At 36.7% G+C, this 26,286-nt stretch overlaps 1 protein-coding gene across 1 annotated transcript in view; it reads right to left on the minus strand.

Annotated features, from left to right (window-relative positions):
• Nucleotides 1-95: 95 nt before the first annotated feature.
• The window catches only part of LOC139951461 (uncharacterized), a 41,333-nt gene continuing 15,142 nt past the window's right edge, over nt 96-26,286 (minus strand). Inside the window, exons 10-37 of the mRNA XM_071950372.1 lie at nt 24,306-24,364; nt 23,796-23,936; nt 22,570-22,638; nt 21,604-21,709; nt 20,341-20,478; nt 19,548-19,685; nt 18,508-18,677; nt 17,651-17,744; nt 16,261-16,314; nt 15,898-15,999; nt 15,171-15,299; nt 13,900-14,034; nt 13,220-13,348; nt 12,565-12,699; nt 11,973-12,071; nt 11,302-11,409; nt 10,752-10,838; nt 10,293-10,457; nt 9,930-10,007; nt 9,230-9,313; nt 8,654-8,791; nt 7,987-8,076; nt 7,297-7,428; nt 6,356-6,541; nt 5,512-5,695; nt 3,940-3,994; nt 3,361-3,580; nt 96-3,090 (exon numbers count right to left, since the gene is read on the minus strand). Of these exons, the coding sequence (XP_071806473.1) occupies nt 2,968-3,090; nt 3,361-3,580; nt 3,940-3,994; nt 5,512-5,695; nt 6,356-6,541; nt 7,297-7,428; nt 7,987-8,076; nt 8,654-8,791; nt 9,230-9,313; nt 9,930-10,007; nt 10,293-10,457; nt 10,752-10,838; nt 11,302-11,409; nt 11,973-12,071; nt 12,565-12,699; nt 13,220-13,348; nt 13,900-14,034; nt 15,171-15,299; nt 15,898-15,999; nt 16,261-16,314; nt 17,651-17,744; nt 18,508-18,677; nt 19,548-19,685; nt 20,341-20,478; nt 21,604-21,709; nt 22,570-22,638; nt 23,796-23,936; nt 24,306-24,364 (3,348 nt within the window). The 3' untranslated portion in view covers nt 96-2,967. The remainder of the gene's footprint in view (nt 3,091-3,360; nt 3,581-3,939; nt 3,995-5,511; nt 5,696-6,355; nt 6,542-7,296; nt 7,429-7,986; nt 8,077-8,653; nt 8,792-9,229; nt 9,314-9,929; nt 10,008-10,292; nt 10,458-10,751; nt 10,839-11,301; nt 11,410-11,972; nt 12,072-12,564; nt 12,700-13,219; nt 13,349-13,899; nt 14,035-15,170; nt 15,300-15,897; nt 16,000-16,260; nt 16,315-17,650; nt 17,745-18,507; nt 18,678-19,547; nt 19,686-20,340; nt 20,479-21,603; nt 21,710-22,569; nt 22,639-23,795; nt 23,937-24,305; nt 24,365-26,286) is intronic.

Below are 26,286 nucleotides of genomic sequence, written 5' to 3' on the forward strand. Positions count from 1 at the left end.
AATATTGTTTCATCTTTCAAATTAACTTCATGCTCTGTCTGGCTTTAGAGGGTAGGCACTGGTTTCGAGATAAAACTATATTATTTTAAAATGTGAAAAAATTATACCATGTACCGGAAGTCTCCTGAACCTCCAATTATCTACTCCGCGGCAGTAGAATAAATCAAGACAGTTCTTTAAGAACAAACTCTTCCTGGCAAATAGGTATACACATGGTGTTACCGCAAACCAAATATATTAATTTATACCATGTTAACAACACCTGGATGAAAAAGGAGCCGTAAACAATTCAATTAGTGGGTAATAATTATAGTTTAAATTTTATTCGGTTTTTTTTTTCGTTTAAAAATAGAACACTTGATATGAAAGCAAATTATTTTGACTGAACAAAAGAATTTTAAAGGTTTAAAGAATCACAGTTTGAAAGGCTAAAACTGGCTAACAGAGCAGCATCAAATATCCAACAAAAAAATTATTATGTGCAATATTGTAAATAATGAATTATTTCACCAAAAGCAACCGAGGAAGATAAATGTAATTTTCCTATAATTATTGTTATAATTATTATTCCTTTCTCAGCACTTTGATCTTTGTTAAAGGCGCTATATAAATACCTATATTATCATTATTTATTGTCTGATAAGATAACGCATGCATTTTTCTATATATGTACATTTCTGGCAGTTCAAACTAAAAAATAACATTGAAGATCTACCAGGCATTAAACTGTGATCAACAAAAGATTACTTGTAAAAATTCTCATGAAATTTATAAGGGTTAAAGACACTGGACACTATTGGTAATTAACTAAGACCAGTCTTCTCACTTGCTGTATCTCAGCATATGCATAAAATATCAAACCTGTGAAAATTTGAGCTCAATCGGTCATCAAAGTTGCGAGAGAATAATGAAAGAAAAAAACACCCTTGTCACACGGAGTTGTGTGCTTTCAAGATGCTTGAGTTTCTCGAAAACTACTCCACTTCAGAGGGAGCCGTTTCTCACAATGTTTTATATTACCAACCTCTCCCCATTACTCGTTACCAAGTAAGGTTTTATGCTAATAATTGTTTTTTAGTAATTACCAAATTACCAATATGGTCCACTGCCTTTAAATGTTTTTGCAAATGTACAGTTGAGTAGAGTGCATGATTGTATGAGGACGGCTAGTAATTTAGGGATGCTTCAAATGAACACAGAGAGAGAGAAAGAAAGAAAACTGAAGCCCGGTTCATACTTTCTACGAATGCCATACAGATTTTGACATCACTCCTGCGAAGCATTCACTGCCATGTAACATCAAAATTTGCTTTGCATTCGCAGGAAGTATGAACCGGGCTCAAGTCACAATTATGACTTACATTTCAAAATTCAGACTACGTACAAGTCATAGTTGAGACTTTTATATCATAGTTACGACTCAGTGTCAGAACTAATTATGACTGACCAGTATTTAGCTCATAAATGTGACCCAATTAGCACAAATCTTTGTTTAAAAGACAAATTATTTTGGGTAGAACAAAGACAAACTAACTGGAGCGAGACTTGAACCAGCAACCATCAGATCAATGGAAAACTCTACAGTCCCATTATATGTAGACACCAACCCTATCCACTGTAACACAATCCTGCCTATTCTGAGGGGATCATGTGCTTCAGGAACGAGACTGATAATTTAACACACTGGACACTATTGGTAAATGTCTAAGACCAGTCTTCTCAGTTGGTGTATCTCAACATATGCATAAAAAAAAACTGTGAAAATTTTAGCTCAACCCGTTGTCAAAGCTGCGAGATATATGAAACAAAAAAAACACCCTTGTCACACGAAGTTGTGTGCTTTCAGATGCTTGACTTCGAGACCTCAAATTCTAAATCTGAAGTCTCGAAATCAAATTCGTGGAATACTACCTTCTCGAAAACTACGTTACTTCAGAGGGAGCCGTTTCTCACAATGTTTTAAACTATCAACAACATCCCATTATTCGTAACTAATTAAGGTTTTTGCTAATCATTATTTTGAGTAATTACCAATGACGTCCACTGCCTTTAAGCATCATTTCAAAAGCAATTGATCAAAAATCATTATACCTGTCCTATATCTATTTTCATATACAACGGTCATGATTATCCAAATCATGGCAAAATAAAGAATGACACATGTTACATGTTCCACTAGTCCAATAAAAAAGATCTATGTGTAAGTTATATAATGCAAAATATGTTGGGGGAAATAAAAGCAAGATAGAAAAATAGAAAAACACATCCTTTAACCATTTCTGTCCAATATTCTAGGCTTTAACAAGGCTGATCCTCTTTTCATGCACAATTTGATAATTATTTACCATTTCTATGTTTGAAGTTCCTGAAATAAATCAAAATCATTCTACATCTAAAAAAGAAAAAAGAAAACAAAATCAAAAATATACTTTTTACATATTGGCAAGATTTATCACAAGGTGGAGTGTGGATCAACGACTGATTTGTTGTAACTTATTATTTTCTTCATGCATAAATCAATTACTTCTGCATCTAGGGAAGGAATTTCTTTAAACTGGTCAGTGTTTTTAGCAAATATATAATATAATAATAAAAACTAATAAAGGCCCACTGATTATAGAATTCATACCAGAACCAATCCTCCAGAGAATTATTTCCATCGCAAAGCTCACTGATTCTAATGTTCATACATGTACTAGTACCAATCCTCCAAAGAAATATTTTCATCTGAAAGCTCACTGATTCTAAAGTTCATACCAGTACCAATCCTCCAGAGAAATATTTCCATTTTACCAATAGTGTCCAGTACCTTTAAAAGGAATATGTGCAAGTTAAAGCACCTATTTTTGTTTGTGACTGGATGGTTAACTGCTTTGTCTGTTCTTGAAGATAACCCAGGTTGGTGAATCAAAAACCTGCTGGGGCAGTGAGTTCCACAAGATACTGGGTCTGGTGTCCGTCCTTCCATTATGTCAAGAGTTCAGTGTAGCAGCCATCACAGACACGGACAGGCTTTTTAGATGACGCAATGGTTGCAGATTTAGCTGAACACTCATTGCAGAAGATGTTTCCACATTGACGACAGTGATGCTGTTAACAAAGAAATACGGCAAAATGGTGTCATGTTAAAAGTTTGCTGGTACATAAGGCATTTGATTCACTCTGTAAAGACCTTCCATTGTTGATTAACAAACCGCGCTGAACCGTCGAGTTTTTTGAAACGCGTTTTTTTCTTCATTCGTGTTTTCTACTTTTGTTTATTTATTTCCATTGTTATCCTCCTGCTACTGTATGTTCTTGCTGTGTTTTATCCAAATAAATTCAAATCAAATCAAATCAAATCAAGTAAAGTCTACCTACCCTCCTGACAGTCACCGAGAAAGCCTTTTCACATCCCATGCAGTTCTTGACCTCTTGATCATCAGCCCATTTGCGAGTCATCTGTCTGGACTGAACTATTTGTAAGTTCTGGTTCTCTCGTCCGAGTTCATGCATGGCAGCTTGAGCGTCCTCTAGTTTGCGTTTGAGCTGTACCACCTTGGTTTGCAGTTTCTCAGCATCTCCCTCGCTAGCTAGACATCTGTGGAGAGAATACATTGAGGAAAGTCATTAAATACAGAGGCTATTAAAACAAACTCTTGTGATTACTGGTTTTGTCTTGATGGCTTTCTGCACCAACACCTCTTCTCAGGTGTCAGTATGATCCCTGATTGACCCCTTCTCAGGGGTCATCTCATGGGTCAGTGGTGCGCATGGAACTGCCAACTGAGCCAGAAAACACAGGGGTGAACCCCTTCTTTTCTTTGATAAATGTACTGGGTTCTTTTTTGGCTTTTAAACCCTTTGAAGGGCAAAGCAATAGAGAACCAGTAATGGTCAGTATATTGCTTTGTACATTGTATACCCTCAAAATTAAAAAAAGAACAACAAAAAACTTACCTTTCAAGAAGGGTTCTCCTTTCATCTTGATTATTTTGAATGGTAGCTTCCAGCACTGAAATAAGGAAAACCACAGTTTAGTTGCGTTAGATCTGATTAAGATACATTAAAACTTTTGTCCAAAAATAACATACTGTAATAATGCGTTATAATACAAGTAGTATATGAATACATTCTAATCTAAATTACTTTTGCGGTACAATAGACAAAAATAGATGTACAATGCTTACTCCGGGCGAAAACTGGAAAGCTTGCTATAAGTAAATAGACAGTTTGCTTTTGTAAAGAGCAGTGTCTTCACTACACATTACAACAAAATAAAATACAGTGAGAGGATTTTTACCAAAGCTAAATGTATGAAGTAGCATTAAAAATATACAAAACATGTTTACAAAAAACTGCACAAAATTATCCAAGGATAACCACCAAAAGCCAATATCTTATAGGTTTATTTCCTTTGGGGTATTTACAAAGGGCACCAAGGCCCAAGACCAGGGGCAATGAAGGCCCTGCGTGTAATTCCAGGCCTGCATTCTCTGTTCTGAAGGTCACAAATACATGGAAGGGTAAAATAATATAAGGCTTTAAAATCAAAACAAGAGAATCTTCAAATCAATTGAGGAGGTTTACTGGCTCTGGGCTTCAGCAGAAATAAAACCACAAAACTACAGGCTTTGACACAATGCGGACTATTTCTTTCTCCATTTGGTGACTGCTTTACTTCCCATGGCAAAAACCCATGGCTGCCAATATTTGCGTCTTGCAATCAGGGAGATTTGGAACAACAGTCAGGAAGTCTCTCGAACAATCCAATAAATCTACTCCGCGGTAGTAGAATATAAAGCAAGACAGTTCTCTAAAGAAAAAACTCTACCTGGCAAGTAGATACACACATGGTGTTACCGCAAACCAAACATAATACAACAATCAGGGAGATAATTAGAATTACTTCAACATAATATGGAAGAGTTTCCATGATCAGGAAGATTTTGACATTTGTTTGCAGAACCATGGAGAGTATGGCAGCTTTGAAAACCTTAGAAATAACATGCCTGATAATAAATAATAAATAATAACAACATTTATAATGCGCACATATCCACCCTGAGGGATGCTCAAGGCAACTAACAAGGTAGATTAAACATCATGAGAAAATAGAATTAGCTGTTGCAAACAATTTACCAACCAAAATGACCGATGGTATAAATGCAAAAAATAGTTGATGGCCTGACGTTTCGATCCTAGCAGAGTCTTTCTCAAGAGGCTAAATGACAACACAACAAACTTGAACAGGTTACTAAGTGTAACATACGCAGTGTAGTGGAAATACATGAATAGAGAGAGTACATAAGTAACAGAAATCGCAGATAAATAAACATAATTAAATATACTTAAACAACGTTATTTATACAAGACTGTGAAATACACTACATCTTAACTGAGGAATTCATACATTAGATGGGTTTTCAAGTTTATTTTAAAACAAATTTTGATTGGCCGGGCATTTTGATGGAATGATGGAATTTTTGTAACAAGAATGAAAAAAAAAAATTCTTCTGAACAACTACCCACCGGCAATCTCTCCTCTGAGTTCATCCACAACTTTCTCCAGTTCCTGTCTTCTAGTATCGGATTGAAGCAGATCACTACGTATCGTACTCAGGTTTTCATTCAGAGCGCTGAGTTGCAAACTGGAGCGTTGCTCGATGTCTTCTTTCTGGTTCTGCAGGTCGGCTTTGGCTTGTTCCTCTGAAGCCTATCGTCAAATATTAAAGATATCAAGTTATAAAACACAAGGGAAACTGACTCACAGTCTCCTGACGATGACTAGAGCAAGCTAGTTGAAAACGTTCAGACCAATTTAAGAACTGAATCCGCGGTAGTACAGTTAATAACAATCACACACGTATATAAGCTAAAGTAGTAGTCCCAGCTGATTTTCTACCTTCCGCCCAGGTAGAAATAAAAAAGCAGGACAGTCCTTTTCAGAACTGAGAAGTCGCCGAACAATCTGATAAATCTACTCCATGGTAGTAGAATATATAGCAAGACAGTTCTCTAAAGAACAAACTCTACCTGGTAGGTAGATACACACATGGTGTTACTGCAAACCAATGATGGATAATTTTAATTCAATTTTCGGCTGAAGAAAGAGAAATTGACTGTATTTGACTACTTCTTAATGACCTACCAGTTTATTCTGCAGTGCTGCAGACTCATCTCTGAGCATTGTTTGTACTTTAGAAGCTACTTCTTTATGACTTACCAGTTTATTCTGCAGAGCTGCAGACTCATCTCTGAGCATTGTTTGTACGTTATGAGCCACTTCTTCATGACTTACAAGTTTATTCTGCAGTGCTGCAGACTCAACTCTAAGCATTGTATGTACTTTATGAGCCACTTCTTTATGACTTACCAATTTATTCTGCAGTGCTGCAGACTCATCTCTGAGCATTGTCTGTACTTTATGAGCCACTTCTTTAGTTTCTGCATGCTCGGCTTCAGCTTTGTTTAATGCTGTCTCTTTATCCATGAGTTGTGACTGCAAGTCTAACTTCTGTTTAATCAGGAGTTGCTTGGCCTCCTGAACTGCAGCTTGTTCCTGGAGTAAATAATAATAATAATAAATAAATAATATTTGTATAGCGCTTTCCACAGGCGTTTCAAAACGCTGAAAGGATGTGTTTTTAACTGAGTCTTGAATGAGCTGACCGAGGATGAATCACAGATGTGAAGAGGGAGCTTGTTAAATTAACTATTATTCTGCAAAAATGTATTTTTTTCTGAAAAATTTATAATAAATGCTGAGAAATTTGTGAAAATGCAACGTTCTGGCATGTCTACTGTGTCTATGTACCATAATTTCATGTGGATAAGGTGCTTGGCGGATAGGATGCGGAACCCTTAGTTTGCAACCTGCCTGAATGTCAAAAAATTACATCTTCAAAGATTGCGACAAACATTATTATCATTATTGCAGGCAGCAGCATGGTAGTGATTTTGTTCTTGGTCGGTATGTTTCGTCTAAGCTTGTTAGAACTACACAACATGAACATTGCAGGTTTTATTTGAAAAAAAATTATAACAAGTTGAATTACCCTGGGAGAAATAAAGGTATTACTTTACAGCATATTTTACAGTGGTCATCACAATGAACTCAATCGATATCAGATAAGGCACATCAGAAGATAAGACGCAGTTTTTGCAAATCAGATAACACTTTTCATTTTTTTCTCAAGGCCAAAAATATCTGCACTAAGATTAAAGTAGTAAGAATATCATGCCTGTGTTCAATATTTACTTTAAAAATATTAACAATGGTAATTATAAATTGTATTGATCCCTTGATTAACATACCTTTGCACTGTCCTCTTTTTCTTGTTTTAATGCTGTGTGTAATTCAGTCACCTGGTCGGTCAGTGAAGCATTGGATTCCTCAACCTCACCCTTCAAGGTTTCTAACTTCTCAAATTCTGCTTTCTTCAAGGCCTGTAAAGACAAGGTGTCTTTTTGTTAGATACTAATAAAGTGAAGGATTGTGGGGAGAGTAATTTCACAAGTTGAAAAATGGAATGTTCCGTTCAACGAGGTGAACATGGAAAATTCCATAAAATAATAATAATTATAAACAGCTTTTATAGCGCCCTTTACCCCAAAGGGTCCCGAGGCGCTTCACAGAGGTTAAAAATATTAAGCAGATACAGACCAATTTAAAGAAAAACCAATTAAAGAAAAAAAAACAGATCAATTGTTTATAAATTGGTAACTTTGATTGGCTATAATTTCCCGCTTTTTCTGAAAACCTTCCCTTCATCCTTTGCTCCTCTTTTTTTATTATATATAAATGGATACGTTTTATTTGTACTTGTTTATGCATCTGACGAAGATCTGGTTTAGATCAAAAGCTAAGGCCATCTCCCCTACAAAATTCATATATGTAAATATTTATGTACAATTACATATAAAAATATAAAAATATAAAACATCAAAATGATTTACATGAATGAAAGAAAACATAGAAATAAAATGAAGTGTGATCCTACAAACCTCATCTTGTTTCAGTGAACGGTATCTATCAGCCTCCACCTTCAGTTCCTGGTCAAGTTCAGCTACTCGAGCATCAAGCACCACTTTCACCTGTCAAGAAAAAAATGGAACAACTTAGAATGCTGCATCAATATTTTATGATTCCCACCTGACACAAGTTATTTTTTCTGGATGGTAACCTTAATCTGTTAACAGAGATTTTCCATGAAAGCCAATAGTGACAATGTCTAGAGCAAGCTAATCTAAACATTGAGACCAAGTAAGAATTCGCTTCGCGATAGTGAAGTTCACATAGAGAAGTCCGCTCGATCCACTTAAGCTAAAGTAGACGTCCCTGCCAATTTTTTCTCTTCCGCCCCAGACAAAGCAGGACAGTTCTTTATAGAACTGAAAAGTCTCCTGAATTCCAAACAATTGCCTTTGCGGTATTAGTAGAAAATGGAAAGACAAGTTCTCCAAAGAAGATAAATCTACCTGGCAAGTTAGATACACATATCGTGTAACCTCAAATCAATTACAAAATTGATACCTCACCATGCAATGCCTAGAACCCCACATCAAGTTTTTCAAGTGGTTAGTAAACGTGTGTACTTAACAGCTTTATGAAATTGGGCCTCCCATCAGACTGTGGCTGAAACATACATGCATGAAGATGCCATATACTCACTTCTTGTAGTCCTTCTACACTGCTCATTAACGATGCTTCACTTCCTTTGACTTTGTCTAACTCCTCTTCGGTCTTGCTCAAAGTGAGGTGAAGATTTTCCAACTCTGTATGGAGAGCTTCACTCTTCTCTTGGCCATCCTTGGTTTTCATAAAAACAAAATAAGCAGAAGGTAAGGGTTAGCGTGCACTGGCTGGGAGTTGTGCGCAGGGCATACACTTTTCCATTTTTAAACATCAAATATGGCGGTCGATGACGCTTTTGTGCAATCCATCTATTTTTGCTTAATGGAGGTACATCTAGGCGAAGTAAGATTCAATCCTTGGTTCCAATCATATGATCCAATTGACAGGCAGTGTATTGAGTTTGCAATTCACGGCGAAGAGATACAAAACATTCTGATGCTTCAAACAGAATCTTTGTTCTCCAAGCTTTGGTAAGTGATAGTTTCCATGTGCCAGCCGTACTCTCACAGAAAAATTATTCCGGCAATTTTGAGACAGTAGTCTCGTCAGGGTGGGAGAGAAAAAATGATCCCGGCTTCGATTGGTTAAACTAAAGACGCTTTGCTTTATTACCTTGACTTGAGCTTGTAGTTTGACAACTTGTGTTTCGTAATTACGGCACTGGTCACATGATTTGGCAACTTCCTGCTCCAAAACCTATAAACATTAATGTGGAAAAAACAAAGATATTAACTTACTATATACAAAGTTATTAAAGGGTTTGGTTACTTTTTGTACAAAACAAAGCACGGGTACAAGCATTCACAGATTTACATTACACTTACACGGTTTAAAGATAATGAAGGTTGAATGCTTCCCTTAATATGTTACTACCTTGGGTGCTGTAGTTTTTGAGAAATTAGTAAAACAATTTCACAAAAAATAATTAATTTAGAATGTACAACCGATTTTACTTGACTGTCCCGAAAATCTTGCTGTTTTTTCCTTTATTTCAAAATAATGTTGAGTTGTTTTACCAAAGGTTCTTTTCAGAAGCTTCACAACTTTCGAACAGATTTATACACAAGTTGTTATTGCAAACCTTACTAGATGTAGATATACCCCTCTTTGCTTGGAGTAGACTTGGAAAAGACCGTGCAAGTCTTGCGCCCAATCAAACATATTTGGGACCACTTTTATCCCCATAACTGTTGCTTTAAAGTGTGAAGGAATTGAACTCACGCACTTTAACAAACCTATCAATGTTCAGCTACATGCCAAACTTGCACAGCCTACTGTCATGTATCCTAACGGGCAATGAACACTTTCTTACCTCTATCTTCCTTTGTAATCCCTTTTGTTGCTCTTCTTTGCCTTTGAGTTGCTTCTCTAACTTCTGATATTGATCATCCTACAAGGAAGAAGTGCAATGCAGTAGTTGCAATCATGATCACCAAGATATGTTAGGTACAGAAGATTGAGTTTCTCTGGACAGTTAGGCCCAATATGCTGCCAATCAAACCTTTACAAATGAAACCAACTGCATTACGTTCCATCTGAAGGACGAAGCGCAAATTGTCTTGCTTAAGGACAAAAGTGTCACAACTGGGACTCAAAACCACATTCTGCTAATCAGAAACATCGGAGCTTGAGTCCAGTGGTCTTAACTGCTAGGCCACGACACACCTCAGCTTACCTTTTGAGCTATTTGCTTTTCCTGATCTGTGATCTGAGTCTGCAATGTAGCGACAACGTCTTGCTCCACACTAAACTCATCTTGTATCTTAGTCTTCTCTTCTTCAAGAGTCTTGATGCGTTCCGCTTGCTCCTTCTCAGTCTGTATCCTTTTTGCTAAGCTAGCCTGTTATATCAAGATCATTGTTAGAAGTATTTATTTTGGATTAACCCATTTACTCAGTACTTTCCTAAGCCCTGTGAAAAAAAAATTACAGCCATATTACTGAAGTGGGATTTGAACCCATGACCCTTGCAATTCTAGAGCAGTGTCTTACTAACTAACACAGTCCCCATTGCGCCAAGATACACCATTTCTACATGAGCCTTTTTGGCGCAAGATCTAACAACAAACAAATCTAAGGTACAATGTTTTGCATCCATCATTTCCATGTGTTAATTATATCCAATGATATCTCACCTTGGCTTGGTTCAGATCGGATTGTGTATTCTTAAGATCAGCTGATAGCTTCTCAACACGCTCAGCAGCTTGCACCATAACATCACTCTAAAGAAAACACAGACAGTGAAATGTTTACTTTGTGCAAAGAACATGTCTGCAAAACTGTAGGGTCTGTCCAATACAGACCTTATGTTCTTCAAAATATTTTGCTCTTTAACCCGTTGTTCTGCTATGCTTTGCTCTTCTAACTTTTGTTCTTCTACCTTTTGTTCTTTTACCATTTGTTCTTCTAACTTTTGTTCTTCTAACTTTTGTTCTTCTACCTTTTGTTCTTCTACCATTTGTTCTTCTACCTTTTGTTCGTCTACCTTTTATTCTTCTACCTTTTGTTAATCTACTAATTGCTCCTTTACCTTTTGTTCGTCTACCTTTTGTTCTTCTAACTTTTGTTCTTCTACCATTTGCTCTTCTAACTTTTGTTCTTCTATCTTTTGTAATTCTACCGTTTGTTCTTCTACCTTTTGTTCGTCTACCTTTTGTTCTTCTACCTTTTGTTCTGTTCCTATACCTTTTGTTTTTGAAGTTGAGTCAACTCTTTCTCTTTTCCACGAAGGCTTTCTTGTGTAGCAGATAAAGATTCTTGGAAGGTATCCCTCTGTTTCTCAATGCTTTGGACCTAAAAATAAATAAATAAATAAATAAACATTGCATTGAAGCCAGCATCACTTATCAGTTTATAAAAGCCCTAATATTTTTTAAGTTTTAAAGCTGCTCTAAAGGCACTGGACACTATTGGTAAATACTAAAAATAATTGTTAGCATGAAAACTTACTTGGTAACAAGCAATGAAGAGAGCTGTTGATAGTATAGAATATTGTGAGAAACGGCTCCCTCTGAAGTAACGTAGTTTTTGAGAAAGAGGTAATTTCTCACTCAAATAATGAAATACTTCAGGACTGAAGCCTTTTCTCATGCATCTGAACACACATACATTTGTGCAATAACAGTGTTTTTTTTTAGTCACAATTTTTACAAATTTGTTATTTTATGCATAAATGTAGGGAAACACCAGCAAATGAGAATACTGGTCTTTGACAATTACCAAATGTGTCTAGCGTCTTTAAAGAATGTATATCAGGTGCGATCTTAGAAAATATAGACTTCATTAAAGTTGAGTTCATATTCCATGTAAGAATACTGCTGGTGGATTCAAGATAACCTTAAACGCTTTGAACTAACCTCCTGTTGCATCTGAGACTTGGTTTCTTCAAGACTACTCCTGGTGGATTCTAGATTATCTTGTAGACTTTTGACTGCTGACGCATTCTGTTCTTTTGTCTAGAAAGAAACAGAAACAGAATAATCGCAAAGTTGTCATTGTCAAGTTCGAGTAAGTTTCTCATCGCTCCCTGGCAAAAGCAATTTTTATTATGGAAAAAGTCCCAAATATTGCAAGTTGGATTTAAGTTTGACTGACAACCCTCTTGTAGCCAATGTACATTTGACATTTCCATGCAGGCAATATGGTGGCCATTCATATTTTCTGCATTTTATGCCACGCCTGATTCAAGTGACTTCGGCCAAGCTACATGTATGGCAATTGGCTGCAATGGCAATGCCGTACACAAGGAATTTCAGCAATCTGGGCCCACTTTCGTAGAGCTGCTTGAGCACAAAAAGATGCTAAGCACAACAAATTTATGCTTACCAGAATAAGGTTACCAGCAAAACTACCATGTCAAATGTCTCATTTGTGACTGGTATCCTGCTCATTTCTGCTCAGCGGAGAGTTGTTGAGCATTTTACTGCTAATGATATAGCTTTCACGTACCTGCTGATAATCAAGCGACACCTTCTTCAGCGTCTCTTCTTTAGCATTAAGCTTGTCTTGCAAGGATTGAACTTGACCAGTAAGATGTGTTTCTGATTCTTTCTTGCTGACCTCCAACAGACCCAACTGGCTCATCTATTGTAATGAATACAAACATTGCTAAAGTAAATACCACACACTGGGTTCTTATATAACAATAATTATAATGATATTTTTACTGCAAATTTATCACTGCAAATTTATCATACGTGTACAAATTATTGGGGTGTATAAAAGCGCCAAGTATTTTGTTTTTCTGCAAGACCTAATTTGCATATTTGTCACATGTCTGCATTGTAAACGTTTGCTCGTACTTGTAGAAAAATTGTGTGCAAGGGGAAAAGCAAAATCATACCAGTAGCCCTAAAGAAAAAGTCCCGGCCTATATTCTACATTCCGCCTAGGTAGTAGCTACATAAGCAGAACAGTTCCTTTTAGAACTGAGGAGTCGCCTAAATGCTAAAAAATCCACTCCGCGACAGTAGAATACAAAGCATGACAGTTCTCAAAAGAACATAATCAACCTGGCAAGTAGATACACACAAGGTGTTACCGCATACCAAATATAAATTGATACCTCACAATGCACTGCGTCAAATCCCATGTAATTTTTTACCTTGTCTTGTAGATCATTCTGAAGCATCGAATATTGATGTTTTGATGTTGTCAGCTGCTCCTGGAGGGATACACTCTTGACGTCTAACTGAGACAGTTGCTCTTTGGTGGTCGATAACTCACTTTGGACCTGACAATACAGACCAAAGAGACAGCCAGTTATGAAATAATAATAACAATACCACTAAGAAAACTTAGCATTTTAAAACCCTAAACAAACCCACAGTGATCAAGTAATAAAACTTACTGAACAAATGCAATAATTTGTGGTTTAAAAAGGTCCTACTGCAGTAGATTTTCTTTGTTCGAAACAAAATTATTACAAATTTACACGGTCACTTTCCCTTGAAGGAGGGGGGGGGTGGGGGTTTACATTGTTCTATTCCTTGGTGGCGAGGACTTTTAAAAAGTGTGGGTCTGGGGTAATCTCAGCAACAACAAAAATAACCGCAACAAGCTTTTTGTAATACAGTTTTTGTGGGTTACCTGATGAGTGAGCATATTTGTATTTGTTTTTTATTATGCTTGAATTTGAAACTAATTTGGGTCTGAATTTTTTTTAAAAGTGATTTAAAAAAACGACCTCAGGTTTAACATGCCAGCGCTCTACCAATTGAGCAAAGTGCCAGCATGTTAACCCTTTGTGTGTGTTGTGAGGAGTAGAAACAAAAATAGTGTCACCTTTTGCAGTTGCTCTTGTGTCTTGTTAAGTTCTTGTGATTTATCCTCCAGCCCAGCTTGGGTTGTTCTCAGATGGCTCTCAAGATCTGTACGCTGTGTGGCCATAGATGACTCCATAGCAAGGATTACCTCCTCCTGAAAAGAAAGTTTCAAATGAGCATTTAAGGTGCTGAACGCATTGTTAGAAACAGCTCCCTCTGAAGTAATGTAGTTTTTGAGAAAGAGGTAATTTTGCACTCAAATAATATAACTTCGGACCTGAAGCCTTTTATTAGGCATCTGAAAGCACACAAATTTGTGCAACAACAGTGCTTTTTCTTTAAATATTTTCTTGCAGCTTTGATGACCAATTGAGACAAAATTTACACAGATTTGTTATGTTATGCATATGTTGGGATACACCAAGTGAGAATACTGGCTTTGACAATTACCAAAAGTGTCCAGTGTCTTTAATTGTGGTGAGTAGTGTACAAACATTAAATGCATTGTAGCAGGATATAATCCTCAGGTCAAATCTCTGGAAAGAACTGTCCTGCCTGTAGTAATTTATGACCAGGACAGTTCTTTTCAGAACCAAGCAGTCTCCCCTCAAAACAATATTTAATTTGCGACAGTATACACATATTGACTGGCAATGAGGTAACTAGTGTACGTCTATTCCCCCGAGGGACTTTGAGTAACCAGAGGAGCAACCTATTTCCTGAGGCCGAAGGCCGAGGGAAATAGGCCCCTCTTCTGGTCACTTACAGGCCGAGGGGGAGTAGACGTACATGTTCACTAGTTACTGAATTATGCCAGTCAATATGTGTTTTATGTGTTTTTGTCTTTAATGTGAAATAAGAACAGAAATCTGGGGGAAAAAAAGGAAGTTTTGTAGCTGCTGTTCTTGATTCAAGTCAAGAGAGGGCGAGGAACCGGGCACTATTTTCATAGACTAGTGCCCGCTCGGGAACTAGTTCCCGCAAACATGCACGCGCGATCACTATTAGTTCATCGTGGCCGTGTTTCAGCCAACCAGAATACAGAACAAGCAAGAAGTGTGTTATAATAGAATATAAAGCAAGGCAAGTTCTCTAAAAACAAAATAAATACAGCAAAGTTGATATATACATAGTGTTACCACAAACGGAATAAACAAAATATAAAATGGTAGTTAGTCGATGGGAAAAACACCATCTGCTTGACGTCTGCTGGATAAAAAATATAACAAATTCAGGAAGTACTCCACAGCACCTTTGGAAGGAATCAACGCAATATTTGTTTTGACTGACCTTGGTTTTGAGCTCCGCTTCAAGACTAGCCAGTCTCTCTTGTGAAGCAGCCAGTTTAGTCCTCGCGTCCTTCAAGTTACTCTCAGATCTTTCATTTTGTTGGGTGATATTAGTTGACTGAAGTTTACCCTGTAAATTGGGTTAAACAAAAAAAATAATAATAGTGATAATACTAATTAAATGTTCTTATAGCGCATATCCCCTTGGGGTCGTTGTGCGCTGTCAGTATTTTCCTACAAGGCATACACTGTATATGTGGAGCTACTTCTTAACATAGCACCATGTAACAGTTTACAAGGTGCTTTGGCACATTGTGCAGCCAATCAAACCAGGAACACCGGGGAAAACCCCTTCTCTTAACGATAAGTGCACTTGGTTCTTATACCTGCATTCACAACACACAGGACTATTGGCTTTACGTCCCACCTTGAGTCAATTTTATAGAATTTCTTTTAAATTGTGTACATAGGCCCATTTCCGGTTTTGGAATCGGCTCAGGATAGCTTGGCTCTACGGTTGTTTTGCGCATACGCGCTCGGGCTTCAGATGAGAGGAAGAAGCCTGAAGCCGAATCCAAAGTCGAAGCCGTGGTTTCGAAAAGGGCAATAGTTTGTGACTGGTTCCGTGCCCATTTGTGCTTAGCAGACATTTTTAAAGGAGTATTTTGTGCTTAAGCAGCTCTATGAAATTGGACTTGGAACTAGTCAATCATTGAATTCATTTCTACCTGTTGGAGTTGCTTATGAAGTTCCTCCACTGCCGACTTGTGTTCTTCAGTTTGTTTGTCTTTGTTGAGCTGGAGAGAGGACAGCTGGTTCTGGAGACTTTCCTGTACAATTCAAACATATTTTGTCAGCAAACAGAAATTTGTAACAACAAGGTTTAAAAACAAGGGAAAGGATTGATATATAAATCGGAAAATAATTGGATTAATTCCAACCAAGATCACACTAAATAAAAAAAATGTAGTTAATGGCCTGAGGTTTTGAGGCTAGCAGAGTCTTTCTCAAAGGTAAAATGACAGCACAAAACACATAAACACGTACATGAATAAAGGCATTAGCAGCTAATTATGTACATCTTAACCTACATTTTCTTGCTTGAGTTGTTGTATGGCTGTTGACGCACCCTCCCCAGCTTCAATCTGAAACAAAACAATTCAGTATTTCTTTTAAATCCCTACATCCACATTAAATTAATTTCAGTCAAGACTACTCCGTGGCACAATTGTATGGATACTGTTTGTCACAGCATTTTTCATACAGTAATACTACTTTACGGGTGCAAAGCATGGAATGTTCTAGAATCAAACAACCTGATGGTTGCTACACCAGAAAGTAAGTTGCCCCAGGTGCTTGGTGTCAGCAGGGAAAACCGCATACATGACATATGGGTCAATCCGTGTCAAATCATCACGTCATCCGGGGTCAATCTCACGGATTTTCTTTAAGTCTGCAGAATTAGTTTGGTCCTACGAGAAAACTCAGAAACCCTAATTTGAGCGTTCGTTAGAGGTCGTTGAACTTTTGACCTTTCGTTTGTTCACCATAACAACAAACTAATTCAACAAACTAGTTCAGCAAATTTAAAGAAAATCTGTGAGATTGAGACCAGATGGCGTGATGATTTGACACGGAATGACCCATATATATTCAGATCTTTATCTCAGGTTCCCTAAGCTTAGTGCAAAACATTGTATGTGTAGTATGTTAACATGGTTTTCCAATTTCTAAACACAAAATTAAAATGTTCTGTTTTATAATATTTCTGTTAACATTTTGTGTAAGAAATTGTGGTCAAATTTGGTTAAAGATATGAATAATTTTAACAATTATCTGAGCGTTTTATGATGATACAGAAATGACTGGTCTCTTAAGAGTAAAATGGACTGCTTGGGGATTTATTGCCAGTAGGAAAATCAACTGTGGAAAAGTTTGTCAATTCACAAGTTATGACTAGTTTTGTGAAGGTACCCAAGTCCTACTGCATAACAATTGCAACACTTTCCTTTGTTGGTACCATCTGCCATTCTTGTGTGAATTGACCTTACTGAAGTCAAATAACACATGCAATGTAGTGTAGTGTACAGTTAAGTATTAGTCTTTTGTAGTTTTGTATACTTTTCATTGTCTGCCGCGTCCTGTCACTGTCCTTTGTTGGCTATGTGCGGGGCTGCATACCTGCGGGTAATAGTGGTTCATTCTACTTTTGCAGCCTCTGACCCACATACATGTAGCCGTTTCTTTTGTTTGGTTTTTGAATTTTGGTACATCTTCGGTTAGTTGTATTAATGTTGTATTGGCCCTTTTAAGTTGTTTTAAGTTGTTGTTTGATGTATTTCTTGTGTTTGCTTTCATGTAATTTTGTACATATTTATTATTTTGTGCTGTTGTTATACATATTTTTGTACATTTTGTGTTGTTTTGGTCGAATAAATAATAATAATAATAATAATAACAAAGAAACTTGACAATTCTTACCTTGGCCATAAGGTCTGTTCTCTCGCCTTCCAGTCTCTCTGTGTCGTCTTTTTGCTTCTGAAGGGACTCTTCAAGTTCAGCGTTCTTGTCTTGCCTAAAGATCAGATCAATCAAACAATGGAATGGTTTAACACCGATAGAATACTCAAAGTGAAATGTTTCACAGTTGATGGGTTGACTTAATATTCTTATTTTGAAAACCCGTCTTACAATCTTATCTTAAGAATGTCTTTAGATCTTTCCTGCTCTCTTGTTTCTGTGCTGATTCCACATACTTACTGATATCTTATTTGAAAACCTGTCTTACAGTCTTGTTTTAATGTTGTCTTCAAATCTTACAAGGCATGATTATTTAGTCCTTTGAAAAAAGTAGGAAAACGTTACAGAGCACAAGGCTTAACCTTATATGTACACATGGTTTAGGCTCTTAACATATTTTTCAGACTATTTAATCACAACTTTTCTGATTTTCCCCCAAAAATCGGAACTCAGACTTAAAGGGTCTGGGTACTTTTTGTAACACAAAACACAATGTCCACCAACATTAACAGTTGTAAGATAATGATAGTAGAAAGCTTCCCTTATAATATTACTTGCTGAGGTGCTGTATTTTTTTTTTATAGAATTGAGTAAAACAATGTAACGAAAACTGTTTTAGTCTCGGTTTTAGCATGTGAAACGTATTAACCAGTTATTAAATTTTACCATAACTGTTTATACGTTTTTACATGCAAAATAATTGTCGTCTCACTGAGACGAAAAATTATTTGGTTCAATGCTAATCTGTGGACATTATGTTTTGTGTTACAAAAAGTACCCAAATCCTTCAATTAGGAAGAATATAATGCCTGTCTTACCGGTCAGCAAGTTGGCGCTGCTGTTCCTCTATCTGAGACTGTTTCTCTTGTATCTGTGCTCGTAGTTCATCATTACTGACGCTCTCTTGGTCATACTGCTGCTGTAACATGTCTAGCTGTAACTGTAGGTCGCTGACTTGGGAGTCTTTCTGACCAACATTCCCTTCGGTCTGAAAGTCAACACAGAAAACCTCAATTTATTCAGTGACAACTTGCTACAGGAAAGCTCCATTAAAGCCATTGGACACTTTCGGTAAACAGTATTGTCCAAGGCCCACACTTCGTGTATCACAACTTTATATACATAAAATAACAAACCTGTGAAAATTTAGGCTCAATCGGTCATCAGAGTCGAGAGAAAATAACGGGAAAACCCACCCTAGTTTCCGCACGTTCCGTCGTGTCATGACATGTGTTTAAAATAAATCTGAAAATTTTTGTATCGAAAATTGATATTGTTTTCTCAAAAAGTAAAGCATTTCATGGAATAATATTTGAAGAGAAGTCTTTCACCATTACCTTCTGTAAACCCTGTAAGTTATTTGTAAATCTGTGAACTTTTAATTTTTTTTCTGTTCCGAAAGTGTCCAATGGCTTTAAAGATCTTGCCACAACTCAGAAACTAAACATGCTTTTTAGCAGTGGGTGAGTTTACATTATTTTACTGGTGTCATTAAACTTACCAGATGAGCAGTTCTGCCTTGGGCAGTTGGCAGCCCTACTAGTTTTGGCATGATCAAATGATCAAATTAAGTCCACTGTTTGGCAAAGGAATTACATGGCGATAACAGAAGTTAGTTGCCAGATGAAATCGATTTTTTATTTCGAGCACTCGGGAAACATCTAGACTAAATAGGGACAAATGTGAGGATAGATCTGTTACGTTTGGGAACAGCAAGGATCCTGAGAAAACTCTTGAGAGTAAAGGCTACGGGCTGTAACCCGACTCAAGGAGTTACCAGCACTAAGGAAAATGTTATCTTTCTTTTGCATGCTGTGATAAGATGAAATAATAATAAATAAAAAAAAAAGGAACTGACCTTGGCAAGTTGAAGTTGTGCATCTGCTACTTGGAGTTCTAACTGTCGATGCTGACTCTCGGCAGCCTCTCTGTTTGTCACCAACTGTTTCTGAAGTTGAACAAGCTCAGCCTCTTTGTCTTCTTGTAAGACAGTCAACTACAGTATGGAAACATCACACACAGATTATTACAAGTCAGTTGTGCAAGTAAAGCCTGGTTCATACTTGTGAATGCGAATGTGATACAAATTCTGACACCACAAATATCAATGAATAATTCGCAACAGTTAAAATCCGTCAACTCCTGCAAAACATTCGCTGCAAAAAAAAAAGCCATGTGACATCAAAATTTGCTCCACATTCACACGAAAAAATGGACTGGTCTTTCGTGATTGAACTGCGTTTTCTCTGAGGAAGAATTTACTTTTGTGACTCATTTTCTAATAGATAGAGTCCTTATCAAAATATTTAAAACATTACAAGTCTCTATCATTACGTTAAAACGGTGTAAAATGCCAGCCGACTTACTGCCATTCTCCAGTTCAGAATTCACACGAAAACGAATGCAAAACAAAGATTCATGACGCGAACAATCAGCGTGTGCTGATCTCGTAACCCGGGAAAATTTGCTTCGATTTTGCAAAGGTTAACCGGTCAATGAAACGATATTTCATATTTTACTTCACTTTAAGAAACACATATTATTCACATTTTCTCTAAAAGTACAGCATTTACAGTGGTGCAATTTCGTTATAAAATTTTTTTTTTTCTTCCAAACAGTTGTTATAACTAGTAATCATTCAACGACCTTACCTTATTGAGTTGATCCTGAAGTTCTGTATTCTGACTATCTTTAGTAGCTGCTTGTTGCTGCTGTTGCTGCTTTGTGTAGTCTAATTCTTGTTGCAACTTGCTACACGCTGACTCTTGATGTTTCAATTGACTTCGAACCTTAATGAATATAGTTGAATAAACAGATTTACTAAGTACAAATAAATTCTGCTGAAGAAACCAGAAACAGCTACCAAACCATGTCATGTGTATTGTGTTTCACTGGTTTTCAGCTAATATTTTGGTAAGCAGATTAACTTGCTAAGCAATTTGTTCTGCTTAAAAGCTTGATAAAATTAAGCCTATATGAAAACAATCTGCATTCAACAAACCCAATAGTACAAAACTATGACAACCAAGTTATAATATTGTGGCGAAACAGTCGCATGGGGGCGCCATTTCTGACCTAGTTCCAGAGCCATCGCCAGCGGTGCCGGGCACATCAACTGTGTGTGCACGACGCGTGATCTCCGCGTGGGGATCACATGGACAGCATGTGCTGACCACAGGCCGTAGCAGTAGGTATTTTTAGGCTGCGTTTTTATTTGTGATTTGGCGGGCTTGGAGGAAAGAACAGATTGAGAGAACAGGTCAGTAAATGCGCACACAGGGCTTGATTATTGTTAAATAAAGAGAAGGAATTAAAGAGAATCATTAAAAGGAGTTAATCAACAAGAGAGAATAAGGAAACAGAATAAACCATTATCAGTAACGGAGACATATTGCTTCACACCAGTTATTTTCTTTATTGTGTCAGTTATTATTATTGTTTAGCTGCAGCGAAGACTTTTAGACCGCTTGAGTCGACGTTACAATATCATCACTATTTTCAAGAAGAGGCAATTGTTAAAAAAATCACACATTTTTGGCAAATCAGTGTTTTTATACATTTTGAACGCTAAAATCACACATTTTTGGCAAATCAGTGTTTTTATACATTTTGAACGCTATTATTTTCAAGTTCTAAATCGTTGTATTTTTCTGTATAGACTAGTTAGCACAAGAGCCATTTTACTAAACTCCCACACATTAATTTTCAGTCACAGCCTTACTAAGATTGGAAAATTTTAACATTGTATTAGCCAAGGATGACACCCCAGTTGACGCTATAACCTTTGGAAGCTGCAGCCGGGGATCACCTGAAGGGGATACAATTATTTTTGAACAAATATCAAGTAATAAACCACAAGTCAGTTTCCCTTGTGGTTGATAACTTTTTAAATTTAATCAATCTGAAAGCCATACCTCACTAAGCTGCTTGGATAGCGTCATGTTTTCCTGAGTCTTCAACTGGAACTCTTCTTTCAGCGTCTCACATCCGCTACTACTATCACTAATTGCTGCTTGTAATCTGTGAGAGTCAGGTACGGTAAGGTAAGAATCAGTAGATTAGCAACCATGAATGGGTTGGATTCGTTAGAAACTACATCAAAAATTACAAACTTAAATAGAAAAACAACAATTAACTTAAACAAAAAAAAAAAGGGTTAGAAAAAGTAAACGAAACTATTCAAATATGGCCAGTTATATTACAGGATACATGGAGTCCTGACAGTCAAAATCATTGTTTCTAAAACAATAAATGAATTTGTACCATTACCTCCCACAGGCACGTCCCCAGGTGGGTTTCGAACCCTACACCTTTTTATTTTCATAAAAAAAATAATTGATTTTTGGTTGAACAAAGAATTGACTAGAGTGGGATTCGAACCAACGACCTCCGGATTAACGTGCCGGCGCTCTACCAACTGAGCTATCTAGCCCTATATTGGCGGTGCCCCTATTTTGTCAATATCTTTGTTCGGGGGTGCCAGTCAGAAGCCATACAACCGTTAACTGCCGTGTAGCCAGGGATCACACCCAAATTACGATACAACCTGGGAAGCGGCAGCTAGGGGATCACCTTAAGGGGATGCGACTTTTTGTTTCAGATATCAATATAAACCACAAGGGAAACTGACTGGGTAAATTTGTAAATGATTTTTGGTTGAACAAAGAATTGACTAGAGTGGGATTCGAACCAACGTCCTCCGGATTAACAGATCCCTTGTGGTTTATATTGATATCTGAAACAAAAAAATAATTAATCACTGTACTAGCCAATAACCCAATGGAGAGAAGACAAGGAAGTTTCATTTTCTAGATGTAGGATCTTAGATGTTCTTGATCTAGGTATAGATTTTGTGGTAAATAAGAAAATTGTCAACTTGCCTTTCAAGTTCCACTTTGCTTGGCGCTGCTTGTAAATCATTCTGGAGTTGCAAAATAGTGGATTCCGATCTACAAAGGACACGTCCAAATAAAGTTATACAACTGTCATGACTATTACCAAAACTGTTTTTTTTTGTATTTATTGCTCATGTGTAATGGAACACTCTAAAGTCTGTTGATACATCAATATTACTCAAATAATAGATGGAAATTTGAATCAGGGATAAAGAATAACAATTATGGTTTACCCATAATACAGTACACCGATGTGTGTTACCACTATATACTCGCTACTTTCCCGAGCTCTGTGAAAATATTAAACAGACATGTTACTCGGATAGGATTCAAACCCATGACCTTTGCCTTTCTAGAGCAGTGTCTTACCAACTAAACCACAGAGATTGCCCAGTAGCTAGAGGCAGTTTGAAACCTAGACACATGTACAACATATTTGTATCATAGAGTAAGGACCAACTGTATGATCAGTATAAAGCCTGAAGTTCCTTTTAATGTTTCAAGATGCAATCATCCAACTACACAAATCTAAATACCCAAACACAGCTGTTTGGGTTGACGGCAACAACACTAGCCAGCCACGAGCACGCCTGAGTGACTTATTACGTTACTCTTTAAAGCCATTGGAATTTTTGGGTAAACAGTATTGTCCAAGGCTCACACTTCGTGTATCACAACTTCTATATAAAATAACAAACCTGTGAAAATTTAGGCTCAATCGGTCATCGGAGTCGGAGAAAATAACGGGAAAACCCACCCTTGCTTCCGCACGTTTCGCGGTGTCATGACATGTGTTTAAAATAAATTCCGTAGTTCTTGTTATCGAGAATTGATATTTTTTTAATGTTTTCTCAAAAAGTAAAGCATTTCATGGAGCAATCTCAGTGCTTCATTGTTTACCCCCTGCTTTTTTCTATAGCTTTCTAACCCCATTCATGTATTTCCACTTCACTGCTTATGTTTCACTTAGTTACCTGTTCATGTTTGTTGTGTTGTCATTTAGCCTTCAAGAAAGACTCTGCTAGGGTCGAAACGTCAGGCCATTAACTATTTTTTGGAATAATATTTCAAGAGAAGTCTTTCACCATTACCTTCTGTAAACCCTGTAAGTTATTTGTAAATCTGTGAACTTTTAATTTTTTTTTTGTACCAAAAGTGTCCAATGGCTTTAACTCACGATACATAAAACACAGTCTGTACTTGTCACTCACAGCTGGTATTTAGTCTGCAGTTCCTGGTATTGTTTCTTGACCTCTTTCATTTCAGCTTCGTTAGCGAGTGACACTTCATCCATTAACATCTGAACAGACACTAGTTCTTTCTTCAGAACCATGACATCATCTGCACCAGGCCTGATAACAAAATAATAATAATATCAAAGTCTTATATAGCGCACGTACCTACCAAACAAGGTACTCAAGGCGCTGAGTATATAAAAACTTTCAGAAAGATAGGATATTGCAGTGATGAATTCTGAGACCCACTTATGTAGAGAAGATAGTAAATCAGAGAAAGAAAAATTATAGTGTTGTTGAATCTTTTACAGTATGGAAAAATAGACTAAACAAAATCTTGGTCTAAGCTGATGTTTCTTGCTTTGATGTTTTCTATTTTGGTTTTCTAGTTCTTCGAATTGCCTTGTATGTTTTGCTTGTGTTTGTATACATCTGTGTTTGAAAGGATAATAACAATAATTAATTTGATTAATAAAATATTCTTACCTCTGTAGCAGCTGTGACTGCAAGGCTTTCATTCTTGAATCTCGATCCTGCAACTCAATCTGGGAGAACCAAAACGCAAAAAATCTTAATTAATCATTAAACTCAGACTTATTGAACAAATTCCAAAGCTAGACAAAAGACAAGGTTTGAGTAAAGCTTTTTCGAACTCACGCCACTTAGACATTGTTAATCCAGCTTCAACACAGACACATTGACACCGACAGAGCATTATTGACCTCACTAGATACATAACATTATAGCGTAACATTTATCTAGACAATTTTAGCGTAACATTATCTAGACCAATCCATTTTAGTATGTTCTTTACAAGTGTTTTCCTGGAACACTTTTACTCTCGTGTACGTACGTGTAAGGCAAAGGCTGTGTATAGTTGCCTAAACATTATTGGTCAGAGATGCTCACAAGGCAATGAACAAATGAAAGCTGTGTGTTATTTGCATCTCAGTCATGGCATAAAACACCGGTAAAGGACATCCACAATGGATTTGTCTACAACTGACACAAAAGCAAACTAAGTCTTTCCTATGACAATCTATGTTTGAATTCTACAACTTTTAAATGTAAGATTTCTAGTCAAAATGCCTACAGGGGTTGCAGGATCAAAAACATTCAGTCTTGTTTCAACATTAACTGTTAACTCTTTCAGCGCTCGCTTTGCTTTGCATTTTAAACCAAAAATGCCAAGCTTTTTGAGTTTTTTTTTCCGAAATTCTAAATGAACAAAAAAATAATAACAAGTCTTCCTGACCAAATTAATTTTATCTTGCAGATTTGTGTTACCTTGGTACGTCCCAAAGTCAAAAGTATTGCTTAAGTGATATGATATTTTTTACAAAAAAAAGAATGTACATGTACGATAAATGCGCTTTCGTAAAAAAAAATCAAATAGATCGTACGTATGACACATGTAAGACCTTTGCACTGAAAGCGCTAACTAAATCACAGTGAATATTACATTAAAACAAAATCAATCACACAAAACCATCAACAGTTAGTGAAAAAAAAGTTCAAATAATCAAACAAAGTTATAGGTATTGTTTGTTTTTTCTGGACAATACATGCAAAATGGGAGTACAAACAATCTTTAACCAATCTTTAACCACTTAAATGTACATATCTACCAATTAATTATGAATTGCCTTCGGCAGACATTTTTTCCTGCTCGAAACAACTACTGAGCTCCTTCAATTTTTTGCAGTCAGTCGAATGGCCAACGTGAATATCCACCTGTATCCATTAGTCACCATAGTCGCCCAGGGGCCAATTTCATAGAGCTGCTTAAGCAAAAAATTTGCTTAAGCGCGAAAATAGCTCGCTTATTTTATACACGTTACTGGCCAAAATTTCATGCCATATACATTGCTTGTTCCTGGTATTTAGCTGTTATTTTTTACTTAGCATAACAACTGAGTGGAGTCTTGGCCGGTAATCTGACTTAACTAAGCAGGGTTTTTTTTGCTTAAGCAAAATTTTGTGCTTAAGCAGCTCTATGAAATTGGGCCCAGGCCTACTTACTGCACACACTTGCTAAGCATAGCAAAACACCCCTCAACCAAAATGCCAAAACACTGAACATTAGCCAAGGCTGGTTCTTTGCTTCTACTTGCTTAGCAAATGAAAGTGTTGAGCAATAATTTATGGTAATGGCTTCATGACATTGGTTGCGCACTACATAACATTTGCACATTACATGTATATTGTGTACAATCAAGCAGGAACATACAGTGCTAAAAGGCAGAATATACCTTTGGTTTTTGAAACCATTCGATTGTTTTAATTTGATATAAATGTAGATACAACCAATAAAACTAACCTGTGAAAATTTCATCTCAAAAGAAATGCCACAAAAAAAACTGTCCGCGCAAAAAGTATAATCTGTTATCAGATTTGACAATCTGAGAAACATTTCATGCAGAAACATTTCTTTGGTTTCAAACGCTTTTGAATCCCTCTCTCTGAA

The sequence above is a fragment of the Asterias amurensis genome, chromosome 2, assembly GCF_032118995.1.
Source record: "Asterias amurensis chromosome 2, ASM3211899v1".
Classification (NCBI taxonomy): Eukaryota; Metazoa; Echinodermata; class Asteroidea; order Forcipulatida; family Asteriidae; genus Asterias; species Asterias amurensis.